The sequence below is a fragment of the Hyposmocoma kahamanoa genome, unplaced genomic scaffold (genome assembly GCF_003589595.1).
Source record: "Hyposmocoma kahamanoa isolate Upper Pololo Valley unplaced genomic scaffold, ASM358959v1 245, whole genome shotgun sequence".
NCBI classification, from domain to species: domain Eukaryota; kingdom Metazoa; phylum Arthropoda; class Insecta; order Lepidoptera; family Cosmopterigidae; genus Hyposmocoma; species Hyposmocoma kahamanoa.
This window is the reverse complement of record NW_020653762.1, coordinates 1,450,134-1,476,580: the sequence shown is the minus strand read 5'-3', so window position 1 is coordinate 1,476,580 and position 26,447 is coordinate 1,450,134. Positions and strand designations below refer to the sequence as shown.

Here is a 26,447-nt window from a genome sequence, read left to right as displayed (position 1 = left end):
CGCGCGTCCTACTCGCGCCATGCACTACCCTCCACTTACATAATCTTAAACACTAAATAGTGCTTGTGACTAACAGTACATAATATCCAGTGATAAAACGACAGTGAACAGTGCTGTGTCACACCGAACGGATGTGTCGCTGATCACCGCATAGGTAACGTTTACCTCCAGTTTAATGTACATGCTTGCTTTGTGGGCTTTATTTATTACCTTTCACCTATTTTCGTTTAGTGTCAACATTTATTACAAATTTAGTTCTAAATTAAGCCTTTTAAGTGAAACAAAAGGTATACAAGATCCATGACCATCGATTTCATGAATTTATATTTCTTTTGCTGTTAGCGTATCGATCACCGAGTTCCCGCTACGAATATATTTCTCTTTGGCTATATTACTACCCGAAAGCTTTCGTAAGGCGCTTCACTTCACATCATTGCTGTGTTGAAAAGTTTTCGTGTAGCCTATATTTATTGCTATTATCTATATCTCATAAAGTAGTGCGCCTACTTTACATTAAAATCTTTCTTTGTTGTTATGAGTACTAAGTAACAAATTAAAGCTTGTTTCAAATAAAATGAGTAGGTAAAAATAGAGAACTTATGGGACTTTTATATATTTACTACTTATTTACTTAAGGAAGTACGTATTCGTAAATAAAGTTTAGCGTTATTGAGGCGAATGCCGACAGGTAATTATTTCGCTCGTTACAATCAGTTTATCACTACGCGTTGATTTAAAACATGGCTTCTACGCGAGTGCATGGATGTCGTTGTTGTTCACTTGTTATTTTGTTGCAGTAGTACCTACTTAATCCTTTTTGATTCAATGCGTTTGATAATAAATGTGGCTACGTTAGGTTGAAACTTATAAAGTTTTATATGGCAATTATGACAAAGACTTCACTGCATGTAGATAGGTAACTTTATAAGTAACTTTAATTTGTCTTAAAATATAAAAAAAAATAGTCCACATGAAGTGATTCACCGTCCACTTTGTGGGCACTATAAGACCTCAACGTTCGTGCCGTAGCTTGGCCTCTGTGGCCGGGGCCATAACGCGACATCGCTTCCGCCAACAAGTAATTGGTCTTTTTACGACGACCATTGCGCGCCACGCCGCGTGTCAACTTGATTGTTGTAACAGGAAAGCTTTTCAAACCCATGTATGATTATGGTTACGTAACGTATGTACATGTATATTTGTCACAGGCAGTAATCCTATTAACTTTTTCTATTAAGTTTTCTTTTCATTTCCATCTAGCGCGCGATATTCCAATTAGGGGTTTGACGTTTTCCGTTTCTTTGTATTCTAATATGTATCCAGTTTTACTAAAAATTGATTATAAAAACTTCACAGGCGTGTTGACTTTTAAGAACTTATGAACTCTTTAATTTATGGCGGTATAAAATCCCTTTGTGGAACATATGAAGACGTAATTATATACGCTTCTATACTGTTACTTCTTAAATTGAAGGCGACGGTAGATAAGTCAGTGCGCCGGCGCTGGCTCTAGGGACCAATCCACGATCCGCGCTTCGGTACTTCCACCGCTTGTTCTTATCCGCATTACAGCACATCGGAAGATTTCGTGTTCGTGTGATGTTAACAGGTAGTACCGTTCATTAAGACCTTAGGGTAAATAAAAAAACCTATTATTAGGCACGCTGCACACGCAGGGCTATGTTAGATTTTGCGGGAACGCTTGCCTCCTACGAATCATGTGCATTAAGTAAATCGACTCAACCGTAGAACAGAGGTCTGTGTGTAAGACTACTTGTTCTCAGGACATAGTACATTTTGTTCGTTCTTCTTCGCTGTGGATGTCAGATCGACCTTTGTTCGATTTTATATTTCCGAAACGAAATAAGATATATAAATTCTCAAAACACCTTTACGTAGGCCTTAGTTTGAATAACGGAATTGTTCTCGTAACGTACTTATTCTCTTTTCGCTATTTAATCACATCGGACTCTGTTCTTCGGATGAGTCGAAATATTTACTTGATTTGATTAAAAACACTAGTGATAAAACCTGCACTATCGGGGGTGCTTTATAAAACTCTTCAAAGACATGGTGATGTCCTTAACCACTATTGGGCCGCCGTGATGAACTACGACCTAAAACCTATTTTCAGAGAAGGTCCAACAGTGTAGTTCGGTTAAAACTTGCAAGACAACGAAACAGCGCCTAAGGTCAGAAATAAAGGGCTCTCATACTAAGTAGGTGTCACTGTTTAATGCATGCAAATAAACACTATTCATTGTGTACCTTTGCCGAGTGCATGAGTTTGAATCATTGTTTAGTGTAGAAAATAGGTGACGGTATAACTACGTGGAAGAGAAATTCATCAAAACATAATATTGCTGACGATACAACAAAATAACTGTTAGATAAATAGGCTAAGTAGTAGTATTCATATTGTAACTACCTACCACAGCATGTGTAGGTACCTCACGTGTAGACCGTTCTAACAAAGAAAATATACACACATCAAAAGTGTCTGTGAGTCAAGCATGTTTTTGTTTACCGAAAATCAAGTATTTTTAATTTTTTTTTAACACCGATGGTTTATTTTTCTTTAATTACAATTTGAAATGATGAAATGAACCAAAAAATAAAAGCCAATGGTAGGATAAAAAATGATTAAAAAACCGGATTTTCAATAATTAGCAAAAACTTGCTTGTCTCCTAGACACTTTTGATGATGAGTGTATTATTAATGTCATGGTATTAGAAAAGTGTTAAGTGTCGTGAAGGTGATTGAAGGAGACGATGTGTTTGTTGGCTTATATTCGACTTATCCCGACGATTTATGCTACTTGCCAATGCCGTAATTTCCCCGAAGAGCTGCACTCCGGCGCGTCTCACTAGCTGAGACGCTCACTGAATTAGAAAAACTGCACCTTTGCTCTTCAGTGTATTCATTATAATTTGCACGTACAGTGACCTAAAATTTGTGTGACCAAGTATACAAAATGTTGTAATGACGTAACACACGTTGTCTACTTCTCGTATCAGTACTACATCAAATTTGTTTTCATTGAACCACGTCAACAGCGTCTACTGTGACGCCCTTCATACATAGGTCTCCATTCTGACGATCATCTATTTTTTTTACGTAAAGTATTGAAAGCGTCTTCAGTCTCCTGCCCAGTTGCCGAATTCCTCTCGACTTTGTAGCCTGTTTGCATGCTAATGACGTCACGCCTTCCAATAAACTCTACCAACTTCGTTATACGGTGGCACCTAATTGTTATCGTTTCTGCATAAAGTTGGAAGCAGAATCTGCAGAATATGTTTGGATATAGTTTTATAGGTATAGTTTTGCGATGAACCGATACTGTTGGTCCGATTTCGATAGTATAAGAAATAGGTGAAAATTCAATTCAATTCAATTCAATTGTTTAGCCAAGGACACTGACTACAGGTTGGATTCGGTCGTTCTGCGGAGTGATCAATTCAAACTTCGATTTTCTTTATTGCAAAACTTCTAACGCTTTTCATAATTTATCAAGATTGCGTGAACTTGTTCGATTTCAACTTTGTGTTACTGCTTATAATGTCAATGTTATAATGAGTATCTTTTAATAGATTCGAAATTCAAGGAATTATCCCCGCACAAGTGCAATGGAGCGAACGTTAAAGGGGAGGCATTGTTCAGGTTATGATTTTTTACGAACGATTTTTTTCGAATAATATTCAAATAAGTGGAATATAGAGCCTCCCCGTACGACGTACGTATTCCTTTCCTGTAGGCCTGGCACATCCTGGGCAACAATCCGCAAGGACAGTACGCCGGTTGGCAAATCCTTTCACCATGACGGTAACCATTACGTGTAACGATACCATACCAAGAGGTGGAAAGAGGAGAGATTAAATTTAAATGCCAATTCTGCATTGATCGACAAAATTTTACTCCATAATGATACAAGGCTAGTGAATATCGGTAAAAAGAAAGGAACCAAAAGCTTCGCTTGGACAGTGAACGGCTCCTACGTCCGCTCGGGCCGCGATAGTCCCTCACGCTCACGTCCACCTTCGGCAGAAATATTACTTAACAGAAACGCAAAACTTTGTCGTGCGTACGTGTGCAAATGCAATCCTCAAAATAAACAGCGGATACGAGGCGAGAGGCAACGCTGCTGTTTACTTTTAATTAAATCAGTTGTATTTGAGAACGCTGAATACGCTGTACTCAAATAATACATACAATGTAGTGGAGCTGGAATAGTTGGAGGAAACAATTTGGAATTACATTCCATCGCGGGGAAGTCGAGGCGAGCCGACCCAGCGGGGCTGGAGGGATCGCTTGCTATTGCATCGAACTATCCGATGGCGCATTCCGCGTGGATTCATTCGCTCGCATTCCTATCTGAACAGTCATCCCCTTGGTTAGGAACGTTTGTATTTCTGCATTAATTGGGAAAGTGAGGATCACCTGTAGCGAGTAATGGGAAATATGCGTAATAAAATGTCAAATACCTGTCTAATGATCATCTTACAGATTTTTGTACTTTTATTGTCAATACTAAATTGGGAGAACATTTTTATTTATTTTGTTTTACACTAATCATCATTAGTATTTATAGGTATTCTGAAGTTTCCATTATGAAAATGATTACTTTGATAAGGCGTTGGCGCTGGGAAATGACCAAATCGCGAAATCGTTGCTCATTGCAATTTGCAACATATTCGTGTGAGCACAGAATGAGTTCGTAGTCAGTGTTGTTATAGATTGTACCGCGGCGGAATTTAGCTTGAGTGTAACGAGCGCAGAAGCATGAGGTACAATGGCAATGTTACTGTTTAATTATTCTCCCACGTGCGACTCGCCCCCACTTCCTCTAACTTTGGCGTTTTGGTCACTTTATAGCTTGCGCGCTGTCCACATACTGTTTGGTTATGCATATTAATAGGTATACAGGAACTGCAATTGTACGATTCAATTATGTGTTTATGAAATTGTGCTCAGTATAGTTTCATTATTTCACTAGTGCTCTGAATTGCACTTCGTATTGAGTTACATTTTTGGTAATTCCCAGTAAAGTCGCGCTCATGTGAATATTGTTCTTGGCAAAAACAAACCAAGTGACCGTTGTAAAATAGGATTCTCCAGCGAGTTTGGAGTTTTTTCTAAAATGAATTCCGACAAATGCAGCAGAGCTTGCATTACAGCTACACGCTTAACAAAAAGCGCGGAATTTCGTATTCATCCCGAGTATTGTACACCGCATAACACGTCATAGCGCAAGACCATTTGTATTTGCCAAAAGGTTTGTAATGTTGAATTTATGCAATAGCATACGTGTTTCTGCTAACTTTATACTATTACAGTACGATATTATGTTTGCACACGAGGCAAAGTTTTAATTTTACGTGTACAATTATTAATAGGTTGGTGTGAAAATACCTATTAAATTGTTTAATCACTTCGTGACAGTTTCCAGATTTATTGGAAGTCGTTGAATTGCAAGAACGGAAAAAGGTGAGCTGCGGAATCTTTAATCAATAATACCGAACGGGTTTTCCTTTCAATTTGTAGCACTGTAATGAAACAACATTTTTCCCTTACAAATCCTATAGTTTGTGTAGTTATGTACCGAGGTGGGATTCCGTCCAGAGCGTCGTAGTCTTTTTATATTACTTTGCATGCTAACAAACCTCAACATGTAAGTACAAGTATACCTGTAAGTATACCTGTGAAATAATAAGACCAAAAAAAATATATGTATTTTTGTGACTCTTTTAGAGTTTTGACAAAAAGACAACAACGTAGGTTATTATAGTAACGTTAAACATAAACTCAGTTATTAGTAAGTAAACACACACATGCGTTCTTCAGTGGTAGACAAAGTATAAACAGTTCCTGTCCTTTAAACAAAGTTCAGTGAACTTGTGAGTTTTCCGCGCCCGTGCGCTGCCCGTGCGCTGCCCGATGGCGGCGCGCGGCGGGTTGCCGAATAGTGATAGATAACGAAGTCCTCCCGTTCGCTCTATCTTGCAAGATTAGTCGTCGTCATTATGGCTGTTCAAGTACACTTACACGTATTATAAAAGTAGGTGTCCACTATATTTTAAAAGAAGAAGCGCACTTGCGTACATACGTTACTTTTGATTAGATATATTACACACTCATGTACAGTTTCTCGTATTGTCAATACATGTAATAAAATCGTGAAGGAAGCTGAGTCTGTACTTTTAATATTTCAAAGTAAAAGACAGTCAGTCTACGCACTGAACACACGCTACTAAACCTAACACGTCAGTTTCTAGAATTATGTTTGTTTGTTATATGTGCTGTAATAATTTGGCTACGGTTTTGGGTGGTGTATTAAGACAAACTTGAATTATTATCTAATGTTTGTTTGATTTAATCGGTTGAAAAATGAAAAGGGTATGCCAATTTGACGTGAGTATCGCGCGCGATTGACGTGACGCGTGCAAAAGAACGGAACGTGGTCGGAACGTAATGGTTGTGCTGACCAAACGATTGAATATCCTACGTGACAATAGTGTGATACGAAAATATTAGTTTTAAATTATACCTAATTAATAAATGTTACTACAATTTAAGTGAATACTTTAATGACAAAATACAATAATATTTTAACAAATTTTATTAAATTAATTAATAAATAATAAATAAATGTTGAATTATATTATATAATATATATTCATATTATTGTAATTTAATTTAATCGGAATTGTCTCAGTGACATACGTTTATTATATATATATTGATAGTGAACAATAAAAACCTCGGCCTGCCTCTGCTCTTGTTGTTATCCCTGAGACAGGGCTCATATGGGTAACATAATTTTAATTTTAAAACCTTATGTACCATAAGAAGACAATGAATATATTGAAAATTGGGTAGTTATCAATAGATATACAAAAAAGTTAAGAACATGACTAGCTTTAATATATTTAAGCTACAATTTTTCATGATAAAATGAAATCTTTAATACTTTTTAGGTACATACAACATAAGCGTACAAATTAAAATTATTATATATTTGATTGATTCCTCAAATATAGGTAACTATATAGAAAGAAAGAAGAAAGAAAGAAGTTTATTCACTGAATTTGAAACACTACACACACTTATATCTACAATTACAACTAAAAAGAAAACAACAAATGACTTATTAATTTAAGTTAGTAAGTGTGCGTAGTGGCTCAAGCGAGGAAAAGGATACGACTCAGCAATATGTCTATCTCGGTCGAAACAGACGCTGATTTTCAGTCGTAGATATATAATACACAGTGCGGTAAATTCGTATTAGAATATTACGTATTGAATAGGCAATTAAATGTAACAGTTCTCTTAAAATTTTAATACACAGTCATGGCATATTAAGCCTGCTTATTGCGAAACTACACCCATATGCGAACTATCTACCAATGAACGCCGAATGGTCCAGGCTTGTACCAGATACAAGTCAGGCAGCAACATTAGTAATGTCGTGTCGTTATTTCGGCACGTGCCGTGAAAATCTCCGAAATAGCTCGGCGATTAGTTGACCAGATTTGCTCAATAACCATGACTAATAAAGCAATCATAATTTTTTTAGCTCCTAATTTAACTGTATATTAAATCTCTTATTTTCCGTTCACTCCTATAACATCCTGATTGTACTTAAGATAAAAATTATTTTGGCAGTTAAATAATTTCTTATTGAAAAAAAAAACGTTAATTCGGCCAAATATTTGTGTGGAGAAAGCAGCGTTTTTTAAACGCATTGTTCCACCGAACGATGGCTGTTGATAAATCGCACGTGCAATGGGAATTAATGGTTTCCGCGTTATTGTCGACGCTGCGATTCGGGTTCAAAATTAGCCCCGGATCAGCGGGATGCTCCAAAAACTCTGTGTGTGGAATTCGAGCCATCAATTCCAGTAATCACCCATGCCACTAATTAGCCGCGCTTCGGTTTCCATAAGGGCACGATTCTGATATTAAAAATTCTCTATAATGTTCCAACCAACTATCACTTCTGGTACACAGAAAAAATGATTTTTACTAATAAGAAAGAGCAATTTCTCAAAATATTTGCTAATTCTGAAAAAATATTTATTAAAAGTAATAAAATATAGTCATTACAAAAATACTGCTTATCTTTTTCTAATACAATTTTACTCTTAACTTTATTCTAACTTTTAGACAAATACGTTCACTTGAAGGTTTTATTTCATTTCTAAAATCAATTAATTGGACATTACTTAGATCAAGAAATTTTTACCTCTTATATCAAATTTAAATAATCTTAAATGAATTCAAAATTTCTTGGGTGTATTTTAAGAAAATATATTCTTAAACAAAAAAGAAGTAGTTTGCTATTCAGATTAATATTCTAAATTCTAGAGTATATTTTTAAAGCAACATTTCGTTGCGTTTTCACAGTCAATGTCGTCGTGACATGTCGCCGAAGGCGCACGCGGTAACGATTACTTTTACTTGTGCTTGTAATCGTAAACAGTCATTTATCCAAAGAAACAATACGTAGTATCTCTACTTTGTTAGGGTGTTATTTATAGTCATAATTTAAGAAATTTGGTTTCAGCATGAAATCAAATTACACTTGTAACAAGCACAACTTTAACATGCAATTAGTTCCATCACACCACCGCTAGATGGCACTAGTTGTACTCTGAAACGCGCTATCGTTTTGTTAACTTCAATAGTAAAAGTCATCTGATATATTTGGAATTGTTCGTAGTCTTCAGTAGCGCCCTGAGCCGGTGTCCGTGCCCACTTGGGCGCCCTCAGGCCCGCTTAGCTTTAAGTTTATTTTAGGGGTTTTATGAGCCTTCAGCTCGCCCTTTTCTCCGGTGGCGCAGTAAAGGCCAACTGCAAAATGTCCTTCATAAAAAAAGGAATTGTTCGTGCTTTCTGCCACACTGTAGCATTTATACGGCACTGAATGGTCCTCAAGTATTTGAGAGGATTCCGTCCTATTTCTGCTACTTTAAGGTTTGGCACTGAACTGTGTGCTTTCACGCCAGTGAGACATACTGTTGGGTCCATAACCCTGTAAATTTACACTTTTTGATATTAGAAAACATAAATCTCTTCAGCCAAATAATTAAGTACCTCTCAATTCTTCATTCTTTTTTTTCAAATCAAAATCGGACATTTCTAATAACAAATAAAATTTTTGTTGAATCTAGAGTGGCTTTGTGACTTGAAGTAAATTAATTTGCTCTTGGATAAAATATTTCTGTCTTATAACTAAAATACACTTTTGAGACGTTTTTTTTACTATTATCAAGTAATTATTCTCTAGCGTCTATAGGGAGAGGATCGTTTGGTTGGATTTAATAAATTTGTCTTCATAAAAATAATTTTGTCTTTTTCTAAGTAATCTGTTTTTACCGTGTAGAGTCAAGAAAAGCTTTTGAACCACTTTCTTTGATTTATTAAGGTACCAACCAGCAGCAGTTGCTATACTAACGAGTTATGATGTAAATGTTCTGTGAGCATGCAAAGCAAACACCGTTCCTGTGATCACCAACGTAAATGACTACTAAGTATAGATGTAGAGGTATGAACAACATAGTCTTATTTTTTTTCTTTTGGTCAATCCTAGAACTCCTTATCTTTATCCTTGGCAGATAATACGAATCAATGAACCAAGACTCTAAATCTGATCATAATCAGAAACAATCAAACTGTGATTCCAAATATTCAATAAGCGGTCGCTAGTCTCTTTTAGATATCATCATAAGATAACAAGAGCAGAAGTTCCCTCGAGATGCCCAGACATGCTGTCAAGTCCCTCCATCCACTAGACGTATTACCGTTTTAATGTGAAACTCGTGTACTCTCAGACTATGAACACCGTACAATGACTACAGTCAGTTCTATGTTTGGCGCACTACTATATCGTTACCAAACAACTATTTTATAATATGTGGCATACAACTGTGACATTACATGTCTTTAAAAAAATACATCTACATTGTAAATCTAATGTGTCTGTTAACGTTTTGGTCGAATTGACGTGCTATTTTTAATAAAAAAATAAAAGCATATAGGTGATAAGCAGTACGTGGTGAAGTTTGTTCATTGCTCACCATGTAACGTCACCCCGAGGATAAACGATAGCGGTGGGTCGCACCGGCCGAGGAGGACGCAAAGCCGCTTGCGCATATAGCGAGTACAATACAATCACAATGGGATGAGTGATAACGCAAGACGAATCTCTTCCCTTGCCAGGATTGTAATATCAATGACCCGAGATAACTTTCGGCATCAATACTGTCTCGAGGTGTTTATCAATGTGTGGACAAGTAAAACTGGGCCATATAAATTAACATTACTATCTATGGGTTGTATGTGGTTTAATGCTCTTATTTCGAATAACAAAGAGCACAGGGCAATTAAGGTTTCAGGTACCGAGGTACTATGCCGTTTTTTTATTATGAAAACTAACACGGTTATCACACATTATAATATAAAAGATGTTAGTGGTAATGACGTGGTGAGCTCTGTGTGCTGGACTGTTCCCGACAACAATCTTACGGACAGCAGTAGCGAAGACGAGTTCCAGGACGCGCTGACGCGTATCAGCCTCCCGAGTTCCCCACTGCGGACTGCGTCATCGGCGCGCGCGCAGAGAGCCGCAGCGCGCAGTGCTAGACGTGACGCGGTCGCGAACGTCCATCGATTATGGTCGAAACTAGTCGGACCGCTTCCGACTAAAATACTACGCGAGTAAGTCCCGTTTCTTTTATATTATAATGTACTATGCCGTTTTACAAAAAATGTCGTGCACGACATAACAACAATCATTATTTGCATTTTCTACGGCCCAGGGCCGCATTTGCATTTCAAACCCTGAATAAATATATATTTCAAATACATTTCTCACTTTATCCTGTTACATAATAGTTTATTTAATTTGTGCTGTGTTGCTAATGTTCAACACTCTTTGCAAATATATTGTTATTTGCAAAGAGTGTTGATGCCTCTTTGCAAATATATTGTTATTTGCAAAGAGTGTTGATTTTGTCATCTATTTATTCCGAACAGGGTCTGCTCAAAGGAAAATGTTTCATCATTATGGAACAAGGGGTGCTTCCTATCGACAAAATGTAAATCTTACAACTTTGAAAAAGGTGGTACCGGAACAAGAGATTTGCTATTGCTAACAGGCTACTTTGTACGGCAAAGATAACGCTAAACTTTCACAACCACTTTTCTGATGTGAGATCGGAATCGGATTTTTCGAAGATTTTCGAAATCTTTTATGATTGTTTCTTTGACTATGATGCGTTTGTTTTCAATCCATCCGGCGAGCCGCGCCGAAGTGCGACGAGCTGCTTGTTCAGTGTCATTGCGTGAAGTTGAACGACTTTGTGTTAAACGAGGTCCTTTGGACTACTGGGTTCTTGTTTTTTGCTTTGCTATACTCGCTAATAGCACCGAAGAATGGGATGCACCCGGTGTCCTTCATGCACTCCAGAATTCCTGCACGCATTGAACCACCAACATTATCGAAGAACACGTCGATACCGTTCGGCGTCACTTTGTGCAAGATTCTTTTGATATGCATTTCAGTTTTATAGTTAAAAGCGTGATCGAATTTAAGTTCTTTCTTGAAGATACGAACTTTCTCCTGCCATTTATTTTGGACAAGCGAACCAACGGCACCCGCGACACTGGTTACGTATACTACCTGGTTGGCGACCGGTTTGCAGATCTCCATCAACCTGACAGATAGGGAGTTCCGGGGAGGGCTACGGGCTCTACGGGCTTTACTATGTATTTCTCGGTAAGACCAGGGTACGGTGGGCGTCCGGGTCAAGCCCTCCGCCACTGACACGCCTTTACAGGTGTCTCTGCTCTGGTAGTGTGTGGCCGGGGCGTCTGTCTCGTGCGTAGCGAGTGCGTCTTAGTAGCTAGCGGTCTAGATGAGGGCCTAAGGCAAGGAGACGGGCGAGCCACGTGAATTGTCCTTTAAGTTGGAAGCCTGGATGAATGCCTGGACATTGTCGCAGGATACTGCGACCGACATCTCCGGCACTCACCCGGAGAGCTAGAAGAGGATGAGCTAGACATCCTCCCAGAAAGTTCCCAGGTGGGTTTCGGCCGCGTAGGTTTCTGGGAACTGGAGAGACGCTTCGGCGTCGGAAGGTCAGCGTGCCAATAGCTCCGCCACCAAAGAAATTTGGTAGTAGACTTTAGAGTTAACGGCTTAGCGGTGGTAACCGTTAGTTGTGCAATGCATAATCGGAAGTGAGCGTACCTATCTAGAAAATAGGGAGGGTACTGTTTGTGCACCCGGGGCGGCTCGCCCGAAGCACTAACCTAGCTTCTTCAGAACCTGATGAAGTCTGTGACAACGGTCTGTGACAACTCTGTCCACGGGCTGTTCCGGGGTCAGGAGCTGAACTTAAAAGGTCTCTGCGCTGCACAGGTTATATGTCCTTTCCGCATAACCAAGAGGTTGATAGGGAGTGTCACTATAATCAAAACACATGTCGAAGATACGGGACTGTCCCTTTCGCTACCGAAAATGGTAGTTTACCTGTGGGAGGTAAATCTGATGCTGTGTTGGATGATTTATTACGCCTTCCGTCTAAAATGGTGTAATCGCTCCAGGCAGCGTGCGCCACCACTTGCTTGTTCATAGGATACTGGGGATGCTAACACCTAACTGTAAGTAAGGGGTCCATGCCTTGCAAAAGAGAGCTGGATCTATACACTAATTAATTAAATGGCATATTTTTTCTGCAGTTTCTGGCTGCTGTATACAATGATATTAAAGCTCACTAGCTGTATAATAATAGGCTAAGATAATCAACTATGTTTTAATATGTATGGCATGTTGTTGGACTTATTTCCAATTGATTATTTTAACTAGAGAAAAGTAAGAAAAATAAAATTAATTCTCACTATCTCTATGTCTCCGTTTTCTCTTGTGAAAATGTCTCTTGTATTTTAAGCTATATTGTTACCGCGCAGCCGCCGCCCGACCTCGTAACTTCCACATCTCATATTTTAGGTATTAGTTCGACGGAGAACTTCAGGCAGTACTTTAGGTTTATCTTGCTTCGGACGGGGTCAGGTTATCGATCATTATATCACGTTGGTGTGTAACGAATTAGTAGCAGAAGAGGTCTTTGTGAAAGAGTTCGTCCAAGGAAATACTACCACCTTACCATATAATGTAATACGAATCGAGATACTCAAGTGTTCTATTTTTTGAAAACCAGACAAATATATAACTATGTAGTATAAAAATATTTCTCTGTTACAAATTTGAAATTAACTTGGTTATCGGTACGGTGATTTCAATATAATAAAACAAATAATAGATACAAAAATAAATTCACTTACGAATTGTTATTTCTGTTTTGCTTTGAGGATTCAAAGCCTAAAACAATATTGTCATACATCACAATTCCGAACACCTCTTTATATTCCTCCAGCGTTGAGTTCTCTGTTACATTCTGCACGTTTTTAATAAGAAATAAATATACAGACACATTCTGCCAAAGTTGTGGGGACAAGCGCGCGAATTTACGTGCACGAACTGTATTGAGTTCTTCTGACTACATTTGAAATGTTGTTATTAGCTTGGTCTGCAATACCAATAGGGTTATGGAGATTATTGTACAAAATATTTTATACCTACTATGAGAAACCAAATTAGTTTTAAATGTCTTCATTAAAACTACGTATTCTATAATATATGCGTGTATATCAATCTCCTAAGCCTAAGATGCTACAAATGTTGTAGGATATGAATAGCGTGCAATAACTTGAGTATCACACACAGTATGATTAATAATTTCATACACTAGTGCATATTTTGGAAGAGAGGGCCGAGAATGTTATATCGTTTTTATTGAGCAATAGAATCGAAAAAGTACGAGGTTGTAAGCGGTTCTTGCGATGAACGAGTAATTCAGAGCCGAACTACTTAAATACGCTGCATAATCGCAACACTCGAAAGTCGATGTCGGCGGTCAATTAAAAGGTCAGAAATCCATAAATTCGCACGGTGTGATGCACCGACGACGCCAACGCTAATGTCTCCGTCGTCGTTGATGGCAGTTTGTACTGGTATAAGCGAACTCGGAGCGTAAATAAGGCAGCCCTTATATACCTGTGTACGTATTGTGTCTGTTACAATTTTCACCTCGTGCACTTTTTATTATAAAAGTAACTAGTAGTAGGTTATGCAGTTCTGCAGCGTACGCATGTGGTGGATATCTTTATACTAATTTAAGGTTTAGAAGTATGGGACCAACGATAGTAGAATATACAGTGCGTTTTTTTTACTGGGACAGTACGGAGAAATTTGAAACCATAGGTGATATAGGGTAACTGTCAAGAAACCATTAAGTACTTTTTTGTCAAAACAATTTTGGCCAAGTATTTTTTTGGTCTAGTTAGAGTTGTCTATAAAATGAATCAAATTGAGTAATTTTGTTTAGTGCTAACCAATTTGATGAATGAAAAACATTTTATTAAATTTGACCAACTTCTGCTGTTCCGATTTTTTCTTCCAATACAATGAAATGATCCTTGAATGAAACTGAGTCGATCAGCACAAAAAAAAATTAAAAATTTTATTTATTTTTATGGACATCTCATGCTTGACGAAAAAATGTACTATGCCAAAATTGTTTTAAAAAAATACTTATTGATTTCCAAGACTGTTTTCCTGTATCTTCTATAGTTTCGGATTTCCCCATGCTGTCCCAATTAGAAAAAAAAACACTGTATAGTCACAGTTTCACGAGTGATTTAATTCCTCGCGAAGTCCGCTGCCAAATACGGTCATGTTAAAGTAACTTGACTGAACAAGCCCCTACATCCCTCGAAGAGCCATTGGGCATTGGTGCCAAATTTGCATCCCTACCGACCTTCGCCTGACGTGAAATTTCGTTTGCCTGCCGCCGTATTACTAACTGGGAACTAAAATAAACGGGGAAGGGTTGAAACCGGTTTTTTTAGGTCATTATATTATTACATGAATTAGCAAAAACAATAAAAATATGATTGTAGAACAATATGTTATGATGTGGTGGACTATTTATTTTTTATTTTTAATTAAGCTGGCTCTTAAAATAATACTTCAGTTTTACAGCAAATAAATTTCATTATTGTAAAAGGGTTTTTTGAATAGTACTTAGTTATCTAGAACTATTATATTCAGAGAAAGAATCACGTGAAACGTGGACTAATTAAATAATAAAAATATTATCTAAGAGTTGCATGTATATCGTCTGCAGTAGAAAACCTTCTTATTAAGGATCTTGGTAGGGTGCCAAGTTATTCCCAAACATTGCCATGCCATGGCACAGCACTTAGACACGCGTACGGCGCACGTATATTTCTTTGAATTCCTTTATTATAGGACAAACACTTTCCAATAAACTTTAAAGATTTAGTAAATCTTTAAGCCAAAGTTTGATTAAACGTGTTTATTGAGATATTGCTATAATACACTAATAATACATTGTTAGTGAAGAAGTGAAATTGAAGTTAGGCAAAAATATCATTAAACGCTTCACACCAGATTTTTTGCGATCATTGAATATAAATAAGTATTGTTGTCAAATTAATTACAAGTACAGTTGACACGGTGTTTTTTGTCACTACATCCACCCTCCCGTTATTTATTATTCGAGGGCCTTGAATATTCTTCTTTAAATGAAATTAAATTAACGTCAAAATATTTTTAAAAATGCAAATTAAAATATCGAAAAATGTAAATACGTAAATATTTAAAACTATAAAAATAATAATATATTGTCACTCTTAAAGCCTCTGTTTTTCTTTTCGTACAACTCTATTTAATTTCGCCCACTTAAGGAGGCTTTGCGGCCTTATTGGCGCGTGCTACTGCCTTCACGGTTGCAACACAGAGGTTGGTAAATGTCGGTCCTGAATGCTTGTTTGCCAAGAAGGCGCTCCATGTCAAGGTCGAGTTTTTCTCGTCGGCCTCTAATTCGAGCTTCAACTTCTTGGCGCCGAATACGGGGCTATCGTTCAGGACATGCTCGACCGTGCGTGGACCGCGGCATTCTGGGAGTAGTGTGAGTCGCTACCTAACCGCTTGGCGAAGTGCGAGCAACTTCGACTGAACGGTGCAGAACGGTTCCAGTCGGTATGTCTTGCTCAACATTTCACGCCCTTCTTGGGGGCGGATGGTCTTTCCCAGGGCACGACGTCCTTTCAGGAGGCCAAGCATTGTGTAGCGCACCTCCGGTGGAAGAGCGCGATGTGGCAGTCAGAAAAATGGAATTCTAGCCTGTGTTCGTCTATCCCGCGCCTCCGACAGTTGCTTCCCGCGCTTTACGGCGGCGTACAAATCGGCTGCCTCTCGCGCCCTTACGTCGATCGGCAACAGCCTCACTATATTAACCGCTGAGTAAAAGCTGCGGTAGGTTTTGCGATTTTTATCGCAAACAGACGCTGTGTTGACCTCAGATGCTGCACAAGGTAGCTCCTAGAAGTGCTACCGGCCCCTGAGCTCTCCGTGTACAAGATAATATGCTCTATGGCTCCGATGTATAAGTGTCTGACGATCTCTGGGCTTCGACCTCAAGACGCTTTTGCAGTACGCGCTAGACCCTTGTAAAACTGACAGTGTTAAATGTTTGATTTCAGTTTAAATTGGTCAGGGGCAGTTGTCGTTTACGATCGTAAATGTCAATCTCAAAAGACTTTATTTTGGGGACGAAAGTTCCCAGGTTTTGCGCTTTGAAGGACAAAGCCCAAAACCTGGGAACCACCATTTTGTTGCTTCAAAAATAAATATGTCTATGTAGGTTTCTTTAAAATACGATACACTTGTACTTTCCAGCGCAACTCAAATTATATTCTGTTGTTGCTCGAAATTGATGTTGCCCTGATAAGACGAATTGAATAGATAACTCGTGTCTACTAAAATTGGTTTGCTTTTGAAACCAACTAACCTCACACGAGATTTGCGGGGTATAATATATAAAAACAATGCAATAGAGAAAATGGGAAAAACGCGGTAAGAAATGTTTATGCTATTTAGTAAGTTCCACAATAATTACACCGCGTATAGTAATTTATTATATTTTCGATATGAGTGGCCGGCTCGGTCGGTCGAGCCGCAACCGCAGCCGCACCGTAACGACAGAGTTGCGTGTGAGAGCCTGATAGCATCTGCGATCCTTCAAGAATAAGCTGCGTTCATTTGTCACCACGGGCTCACTTGCCGCGCGGTGAGCGGATGGAAATTATCCCAGTAGAACGTAATGAATGGAGGTACACTTCGTTAGCATGCTAAACGGTCACACTATATTAATATTGTCCCATTGTCTAGAAAGAAATGTTATTAATACAAGATACTTCTCCGAAATATATGTCAACGTAACAGTGAAAGGCAAAATATCTAGCTTACTACACAATATTCGGTAAAATAGTCAAAGTTTTCGTATCGGTTATTAGAGCAAAGTTCATCAAAATTAATGTTATTAGTCAATAAAATGTACCTACGAGTACATTCAGTGATTGTCCGCATAATAGGAAATTTTAAATTTAATGTCCCACTGATATAACATAGCCTCAGGATCTTGAAATGCAGCCATTATTAATTTTACAAGAGTTTTAAAAAAACAAATGCAGCTGTCTTGGCGCGACCCACTTTTGCAACACTGGCCTCTTGTCGCTGAGTGGCTTTTACTCGCAGACAACTGGACGTTCTAGAGACAGCCCTCATGGGCGTAAATTGCTATAAGCTCTTATAGCAATTTTGATGAAGCTTATAAGTTGGATTGCCTGTCAAATTTGTGCTTTAACTTCACGAAAACAAGTCAGTTTCCATGCAGTTTACGTTGACCGTGGAACAGCCGTTCACTTTTTTAGCCAACTTCAAAAAAAGGATGAGGTTCTCAATTCGACTGTAAGTTTTTTGTATGTATGTTACGCGATAACTCCGGTATTTGTTAATCGATTTTCATGATTCTTTTTTTGTTGGAACGGGGATACCTATATACTATATACCTATAGTGGTCCCATTTAATTTTGAAGAAAATCATCCACCTCTAGAGGTGGCAGTTCACGCATGAAGATTCATTTTTTAATTAGAGCCTAAATTTTAATGGTTGATTTTGCTATTCTCCAATTCAAGGCGTTTTTCTCTCAATATACTTTGAGTAGTGAGAACCGATTTTTATTATCTCCTGTGTCAAGTCCTGTATAGTGGCGAACTAGGGAATGAATTCGGGTTTGCGCACTTTACGGTAACCGATTTCAATAAAACTTGGCAATTAGATGTAATTCCACGTACTTTAAGGTCAGTTCTTTTAGTACTCTGTACTGAGATTATCCTTGTAGTAAAATCGTATTATATGTAACGTGTCATGTAAGTTCTGCCGTTGAGTTCTTAGCTGTAAAAATAAGCAATTCAAAAAAGTGACAAAGTTTTTTGGAAAATGGCGGGTTATTGTCAAGATGAGATTTTTATCAAATGACTGGTTGTTGGGTGACTGTGACGTGTGACGTGTTGACGCGGGGCAACTCCATGGCGACTCCTATGGCACACAATCTGTTACTTTATACGGATTTTCCCCCTACATGTTATTCATGGTAAATATATATTGTAATTGTTAATTCATGAATGTGATATGAAAAATTTTGTAATTATCCCAATACTTCCGATGTGTGCTACGGCTACAATTAAGTGTTCTCAATGTAATTCACCATTTGATTGTGTACAAGTTACCTGAGCGTCTGTCTCTCCGGTACGGCACTTGCACAGTTGAGTTTAGTGGCCAGTTCTTTGCACAAATACTATTTCTTTCTCGCAAATGGTTTTGCCCAATCAGCTCTAATTTAAATTTGACTCTGCGTTTTACGTTTTATTTGCATTCTAGTTAACTATATTTGTGCGTCCTTTAGCAATTTAAAAAATTACTACGAGTGTATGTTTTTTTTGTAATGCCTACTGTAACTGAACATTACAAATTTACAACGTTGTCAAATTATTTTTGTTATAAATCGTTTATTAAATTTAAAAGTATTAAAAATAGAACACAAATATGTCTTTAACAAATATATCATATTTTGAAATTATAGTTGATTACATAACATTAAAACCACCATAGACAAAATCGGTTAATTAATCTGTGGCAACCAATGTTGAATTTTTGAATGACGACAGACGCAGAGAGAGGGGAAAGCGGTAACCGTCCGCAGGCGCCCGCCAGCTCACCAGACAGCGCTTCAACGTCCTCAGAGCCAGTCCACGCTCGTTTTGGCCGCGATTACGATATAAAAAGTCCGTTACGTTATTTCAATTTCTCCAAATTATATTATAAACGTAAGATTAATTCTTCCAATCACTTTTAACGTACGTAATTAGTTGTGAAAGTGAAAGTTCCCGCTTTAGGGAATTAGCACTGGATTGAATTACCTTCGGGTTAAATTACCTTCGGAGTGAGTCACCTTTTCTGAGCTTCCTCCGGGCTCATACACTGACTACGTCCGGACTAGGACGAAACAGCCGTTGAACGGCAATCAGTTGCTGCTCGTCCTGTGGCCCTTCTTCTGCGTCGGCAAATATACAGGGGAGTACCATACTCGGAAGCGGAAAACCCAAGTCTTAAGCCACGTCACCACGACCCTTTATAAATTAATGTATTTTTACGACTAAAAAGTTGAAAGACCAAGTACAAAGACACGACGCTAGCACATAGAAAAATTCGTGAGGTCCGTTGGTTCGTTCCGTGGCTTAGTTGGTATAGCGTCTGGCACGGTATGCAAGAAGACGTCGGTTCGAATCCGACCGGATCGAAGGAATTTTTTCTGAGTGTTCGATCTTTGTATTAATAATTATAATCTATTTTTTCTTTTTTTTCTAAATTTGTATTTTAAATTGTAATTTATTTGTTTTCTATTATAATTAATTCAATTTTCGGATTTCCTTGTTTACCCCTTGTTCGGACACCTTTACCATTCAAAACCGGAACACAGTAATGCTGACATTAGTGCGTGGCGGCTGAAATAGGTAAGGTAGGTGCTTCCCTTGGACGAACGAACTCTTTCACTCTTTCTCTTTCACTTTCTACTGGTACTAGAACTGTAGCGCAACGCAGCCCTATTAAACATTTTTTTGTCGGTCTATTGTAGTCGGTGTATGTCTGTAACCCCGTTTATTCACATTATGTGAGTTGCGTATTTTCGTGGTCTGACAATATGTCATATGGAATAATATAATGTCGTGTGGAAGTAATTTGACATATTGGTCCACTCTCAACTACATACTTCTTTCCGTATAAACGTTATCGATAACTATTTTAAAAATTCTTTAATCAACGACTAATAAAGATGGATTAAGGCACTGTCTTACAATTTATACCGAAATCTAAATGTGGAATTTCATTGTGTGGTGTGTGATGCACTTTGGTGGCATGGCTTACTGGGCTGCGATCGCTCACCATATGGTACTGGCAACAACTAGCACTGTTTGACTTCTCACGGCCTACAGTATTTATGCTGAGTCAGGGCCATTTCAGCACAAACTGTAGTCGTACATCAAATTTTGTTCGTTCTCACAGTATTTGCTTGTTTTTCTCACAATATTTGTTATTCTCGCAGTGTGCGTTGTACATAAATGTGTATTAAATTAATAATGTATGTTCTATATGCTTTTGTTTTATACTCTGTGAAGTGATTGTAAATAAAAGTTTTGTTTCTGTTTATTTGTTTGTGATTTGTGGTGAATAAACGTGTTATTTACCTATCTATGTATATATCTAGCTAAAATAGTAAGTAGTCCTTGAATATTCGTAATTTATAACAATAAAAAAACTTAGTCCATAGATTATTTTTGGAAAACGCTTGTTTTTACGTCTTGCAGTAGAATATTATAAATTTTTATAATTCAGTACCTGCGGCGTGACTATAAAACATAAAAGGTATGAACAGGCAATTGCCGACAAATGGAGTAGGAATTGAGGTTGCCGGGGAAGTCATTAATCAGGTGCAGGAAATAGAAAAGCTGTAAACGCGAATTAGACCAATGAAAATGGTTCTCTAAAAGCCTATAAGTCTATAGTATGGTGTTACACGTATTTTAACAATATTTTCTTGTAGTCTTATGAGGTAAGAGCAGATACATAAAGGGATTGATAAAAAAGAAATTGTGAAAGTCAAACAAACACTCGTCCAAAATTATGTTAAAACTAGGGAACGCCTGTAAATCTAACAAAAGCGTTTTTTTTTTGAGAAAATTAATTTCATATCTAATTTATATTTATTTAACAATTTCCAAGAGCTATTTGTGTAGGTATAGAAATAAATAATATAACCCAAGATTATTTACTAGTTGTTTCCAGTTTCCTAAAAATGAAAGCAATTGTAGTATTCGGTTCTCATGTTGCAATATCCGAGTAGGTCCTTTGTCCGGCCCTTTGTTTACTCGAGAGTTCTCCACTGCCCGTTCTTGGATTCACCCTTTGTGGCAATCGAGTTTATTTTTTTCGCCCGGACACTATAGTTACATTTGTTGTGTAGCAATTATTAAAGGTGTAGAGTAGTCGTGAGTTTAAGAAGCATTACATGTATAAAATGTCTTTACCATTTGTTTCTCGTTTGTGGCAAATATTGAAATAATACGTAAAGTTTCTAAGATATATAAGGTAATATCATAAGAAAAGAAAAGTATTACCTGCCTTTACGCTTACCGTTTGTGGACTACGAAAAAGCCTTTGAGTCGATCTATATCAGGCTGTAATGCAGTCTCTTCAGCGGTGTCAAGTTGACTACCGGTACATTGAAGTGTTGAATATCTGTACGAAAACGTGACTATCTCAGTTTGACTAAAGCGCGAAGCCTATGCTGTTGCAGCGTGGCGTCCGACAGGGAGGTAGAACATGGATAAGACAAAGATCATGTCGAATAACCATAGCTGCCAATGACAAATTATCCGTTTAGGTAGGTCCAACTTCGAGAAAGAGGTCGATTGTCATATTCGACTTGGCTGAGTAGCGTTTGGAAGTTACGCCATATCCTCTTGTCCAATATACGACATTGCCTTAAGGCAAAATCTTTGACTAGTATGTCTTGTCTTATGGCACTAATGGTCCTCATAGGAAGGCTCAAGATGACCCAAAGGGCAATAATAAACGACATAGTCCAAATAATTGCAAAACCTCTAGTGGCAGTGGGCGCGGCATATTGCTCGCAGAACAGGTAGCCGATGGGGCTAAAGTATTCTCTAGTGGCCACCGCGTACCGGAAGGCGCAGTGCGGAGGCAGACCACCCACAAAGTGAATCGATGATTTGTATGAGCTATATGCTATGAAAAATTATAATACTAATTCCAATTTCATAGAATATGTTAGAATTTATTCAAAAATATTTAAAAAAGTATGTGTATCTGCTAAGGTTAAGTTTCACAGCGACAAAATTAGACAATCGATAAATAAATCTAAAACTACTTGGAGCATAATAAACAAAGAGTCAGGCAGGGTTAAACAACACGATAGAGATATAGTTTTAGAATTAGACAGTAAACTTATAAAATCTAAAGATAAAGTAGCCCAAGCTTTTGAATCGTTCTTTTCGGAACTTGCTGTGAACACTACAGAATCATTAAATTCCTCCCCTTCACTTGCTATTGATCTCCTAAAGGAAAATGTTAACGTTTGTGGCAGTTTATTTAATTTCTGTCATGTTAATCCACAAGACATCATAAAAGCTTTTAAATCAATACGTTAAAAAAACTGAAAAACCTTATTCAAAAGCGGTAGGAAAGTTGATCCTAGCAACTATAGGCCCATTTCAATTTTACCAGCTTTAAGTAAAATATTCGGAAAGGTTATGCTGACTCAATTACTGTCCTATTTCGGTAGGAATCATATTTTTCATAGTGAACAATACTGGTTTACTAGTGGTAGATCGACTAGCGATGCGGAGGTAGCGTTACTAAAACACATCTTTGATGCCTGGGAAAGGTCCCAGAACGCTATTGGTATTTTCTGTGACCTCTCAAAGGCATTTGATTGCGTTGTTAATATCACTCTTATTAGGAAGCTTGAACATTACGGTGTAAATGGCAAGGCGTCGAAACTTGTCTCGTCATATCTCAACGGTAGAATTCAGAAAGTAGACATAAATGGAGTGACTTCTTTGGGTTCTCCGGTAAAAATGGGCATTCCACGGGGCTCAATACTTGGGCCTTTCTTATATCTGATTTATATTAATGATCTGCCATTCTTTGTTAAGGACCATTGCGAAATAGTGTTGTTTGCTGATGACACATCCTTGATTTTTAAAACGGACAGACATGACATTAACTATGACCATATTAATGATACCCTCTCTAAGGTAGTTTATTGGTTTAATGCTAACAATTTATTGCTTAATGCCAAGAAGACAAAATGTGTTAAATTTGAATTACCTAACGTAAAATCGACTAGTCCAAGCATAGAAATAAACGGAGAAAAGTCAGACCTTGTTAATAAAGCAGTCTTCTTGGAAGTGACCTTACATAGTAAACTTCAATGGTTTCCACATATATCTTCCCTGGCCAGCAGGTTAAGCTCCGCTGCATACGCAGTCCGCAGAATACGTGAGCTTACCGATGTTAGTACTGCTAGACTAGTTTACTTTAGTTACTTCCATAGTATAATGTCCTACGGGATTCTCATGTGGGGTAAAGCGGCAGATATTCAAACCATATTTGTATTGCAAAAACGAGCGATTCGTTCTGTGTACCGTCTAGGCTCTCGGGTTTCTCTCAGAGAAAAGTTTAAGGAGACTGGTATACTGGTAGACTGGAGACTGTGGCATCACAGTATATTTACTCAAATATTTTATATGCTCGTGAAAATATACATAATTTCAATAAGAAAGAAGATATCCATAATATTAACCTTAGAGCTAAGTCCAAACTCATGGTACCACGATTTCGTTTAACCAAGGTAAACAACTATGGGGAACTGTATACGTTTTTACAATAAGATTCCGGAGCATATATTAAGTTTATCATTTCCTAAGTTTAAATACTACATTAAAAATATTTTGATCGAAAAATCATATTACAAAATTGAAGACTACATGTTAGATAAAGATGTATGGAAAGACGACATGGCTCCAGAATCCACACAAATTTGATACAAAATGTATTCCGTAGCATTTAAGTTGAAAAGAGCAATCCCTAGAGTTTCTTGCTCGTTCTTCTCAGGGAGGTCAGCGTAGTGAACGAGCAGTAGCTTAAATGTGACGATTTCAAGTGTAAATTTATTACACCTATGGAATAAATAATCTTTGACTTTGACTTTGACTTTGATGACCTGGTGAAGGTTGCGGAATCCGCTGGATACAGCAGCACAAGACCGGTCAATGTGGCGATCTTTGGGGGTCTAGGTTCAACAGTGGACGTCTTTCATGGAAAATGATGATGATGATGAAATATAAACCACGTTCAATTGTTTAGCCGTTAATTTTAAGATTTTTATCGCAAGGCCTTTATTTGATGAACGTTATAAGAATTCGTTGTGATTATTCCCAACTGTCATAACTATTAACATACGTTAAGTTGTACGTATATATAATAGTTCTTACATTTGATTTTCTATTGTCACAGGCCCACAAGAAATGAAACGGAAAAGGTGTATCCACAGTCCGAGCGTCGCATGGTGACGTGTGGTAGCATGAGCCGTGACGTCACCATGATGCGCTGCCTGCTGCTGTGTCTCGTTACGTTGTCGCTACAGCGCTCGCGTGCGTTCGTGCTCGACAAACAGAATCCTTACTCACAGTTTCGTAAATGGAACGCTGACCTCAACGGGACCCTTGAACTTGAGTTCAAGACAGACCAGCCTAACGGTCTGTTGCTGTACACGGATGATGGAGGAAAGTACGACTTCTTCGAGCTGAAGCTCGTCAATGGCGCGTTGAGATTGAGGTATAATTTGGGAGGAGGCGCACAGATTATAACGATCGGAAATAATCTGCACGATGGACACTGGCATAAAGTGCAGGTAAGTAATGGACTTTATAAACCCTTCGATTAAGTTATACATACTACAAATTATGAACACAGTTTCGTAAAGACAAAATGTGATTTTGACATTGAAGGCATTCTTATGCAGTAGCAAATGACTTCAGTTTGTTTAGCCTCCGAACGCAGAAAAATTTCACCACTTAAAGCGCTCTCGCATCTTATAAGATAGAAGTGGAAAAGTCAGCGTTTGTCGGACGCGGCCGCAGCGCCACCGCTGTCGTCGCAACGGCGCTCGACGCTGCAAATTCTTATTCCCCGCATTCACCCTCATTTAAGAAGCTATGTAAAGACGCCACATATTTCCTTTTAGAAGCTTAGCTTGGCATACATACGAGCTCCCTATCTCGTCCAGCACCAAAGGATCTTTAAGCAATATTTTGTATTGCACGGAAACTCAGATTCTGGTAGAGATAGAATTTGAACGAGCTGCACGATATTCTTCGGTTTTCTTCGGTTAGGTAATATGGGAACTGGGCTTATCGGAAATGATATTCGTGCTGTCTTTAATGATTCCAAACATTCAGGACAAAATTTATAAAATTCACCGTCGCATTCGATGATGAGCCATTTCCGCACGAAATCTCTCTCAACAATCGTCCAGCGGAGGGAGATTCTATTAAAGTTAATTTGTCGTTGCTGTGCTCATTACGTCATGACAGAAGTGTTTTTCTTTTTGACTTTATAAAAATATATGTGTGCATGGAATCTATGCTTTGTATATGGGTATGATTTATAGGAAACTTCGTCATTGGGTCATCTGTCAATCATATTATTGATTGGAATCAATAATAACACTGGTAGCCAGTAGTGACGCTACATGTGCAAATTCAGTCAGGTACGTTTCCATGGTGCATAATAGTGTCACTCTGTCAGTGTGGGATTATAGTAGGAATTGCGATTCACCATCATCATTATGCTGGCGGCCTTTTCGTGATCTAATCTTGGATGTAGACCTCTTCCCTCTTCTTCCATTCTTGGCGACCTTGTGCACGACTTATCAAGTCCAGACCTCCGTGTCGTCGGATGTCGTCCATCCAGCGGTAAGGTAGTCTGCCGCGCCCTGTGATGTCCTCTCTGGGTCTCCATTCAAGTATTCGCCTTCTATAGCCAAGATTTTTAATTTTGTCCCTATGTCGGATCGAAGTGTTACTTTTTCGGTCTCGCGAGGTGACCCCGAGCATTGCTCTCTCCATGCCCCTCTGCGCGACTAGGAACTTCTCGGCGGACTTCTGTGTAAAAGTCATGGTTTCCGTGTCTGGTTTGCGATTAACCTTTATTATACAATTGTGTGTTGTGTATAGGTGGCGCGGCATGACGAGCACACGTCTCTGGCGGTGGACGGAGTGTCGCAGAGTAGGACGTCGCGCGGAAAGGAGTTCGCCTTCGGCAAGTTCACCACCAACTCCGATGTATTCGTCGGCGGCATTCCGCCCTCGTGA

The 26,447-nt window shown here is 38.3% G+C and overlaps 1 protein-coding gene across 1 annotated transcript; it reads left to right on the top strand.

Moving 5' to 3' along the window:
* Positions 1-26,447, top strand: LOC113228870 (neurexin-3-like). The gene is made up of 3 exons (XM_026462292.1): positions 1-154; positions 24,589-24,985; positions 26,310-26,447. Exons 2-3 carry the CDS (start codon positions 24,638-24,640, stop codon positions 26,445-26,447), a joined length of 486 nt encoding a protein of 161 aa, XP_026318077.1. The 5' UTR covers positions 1-154; positions 24,589-24,637.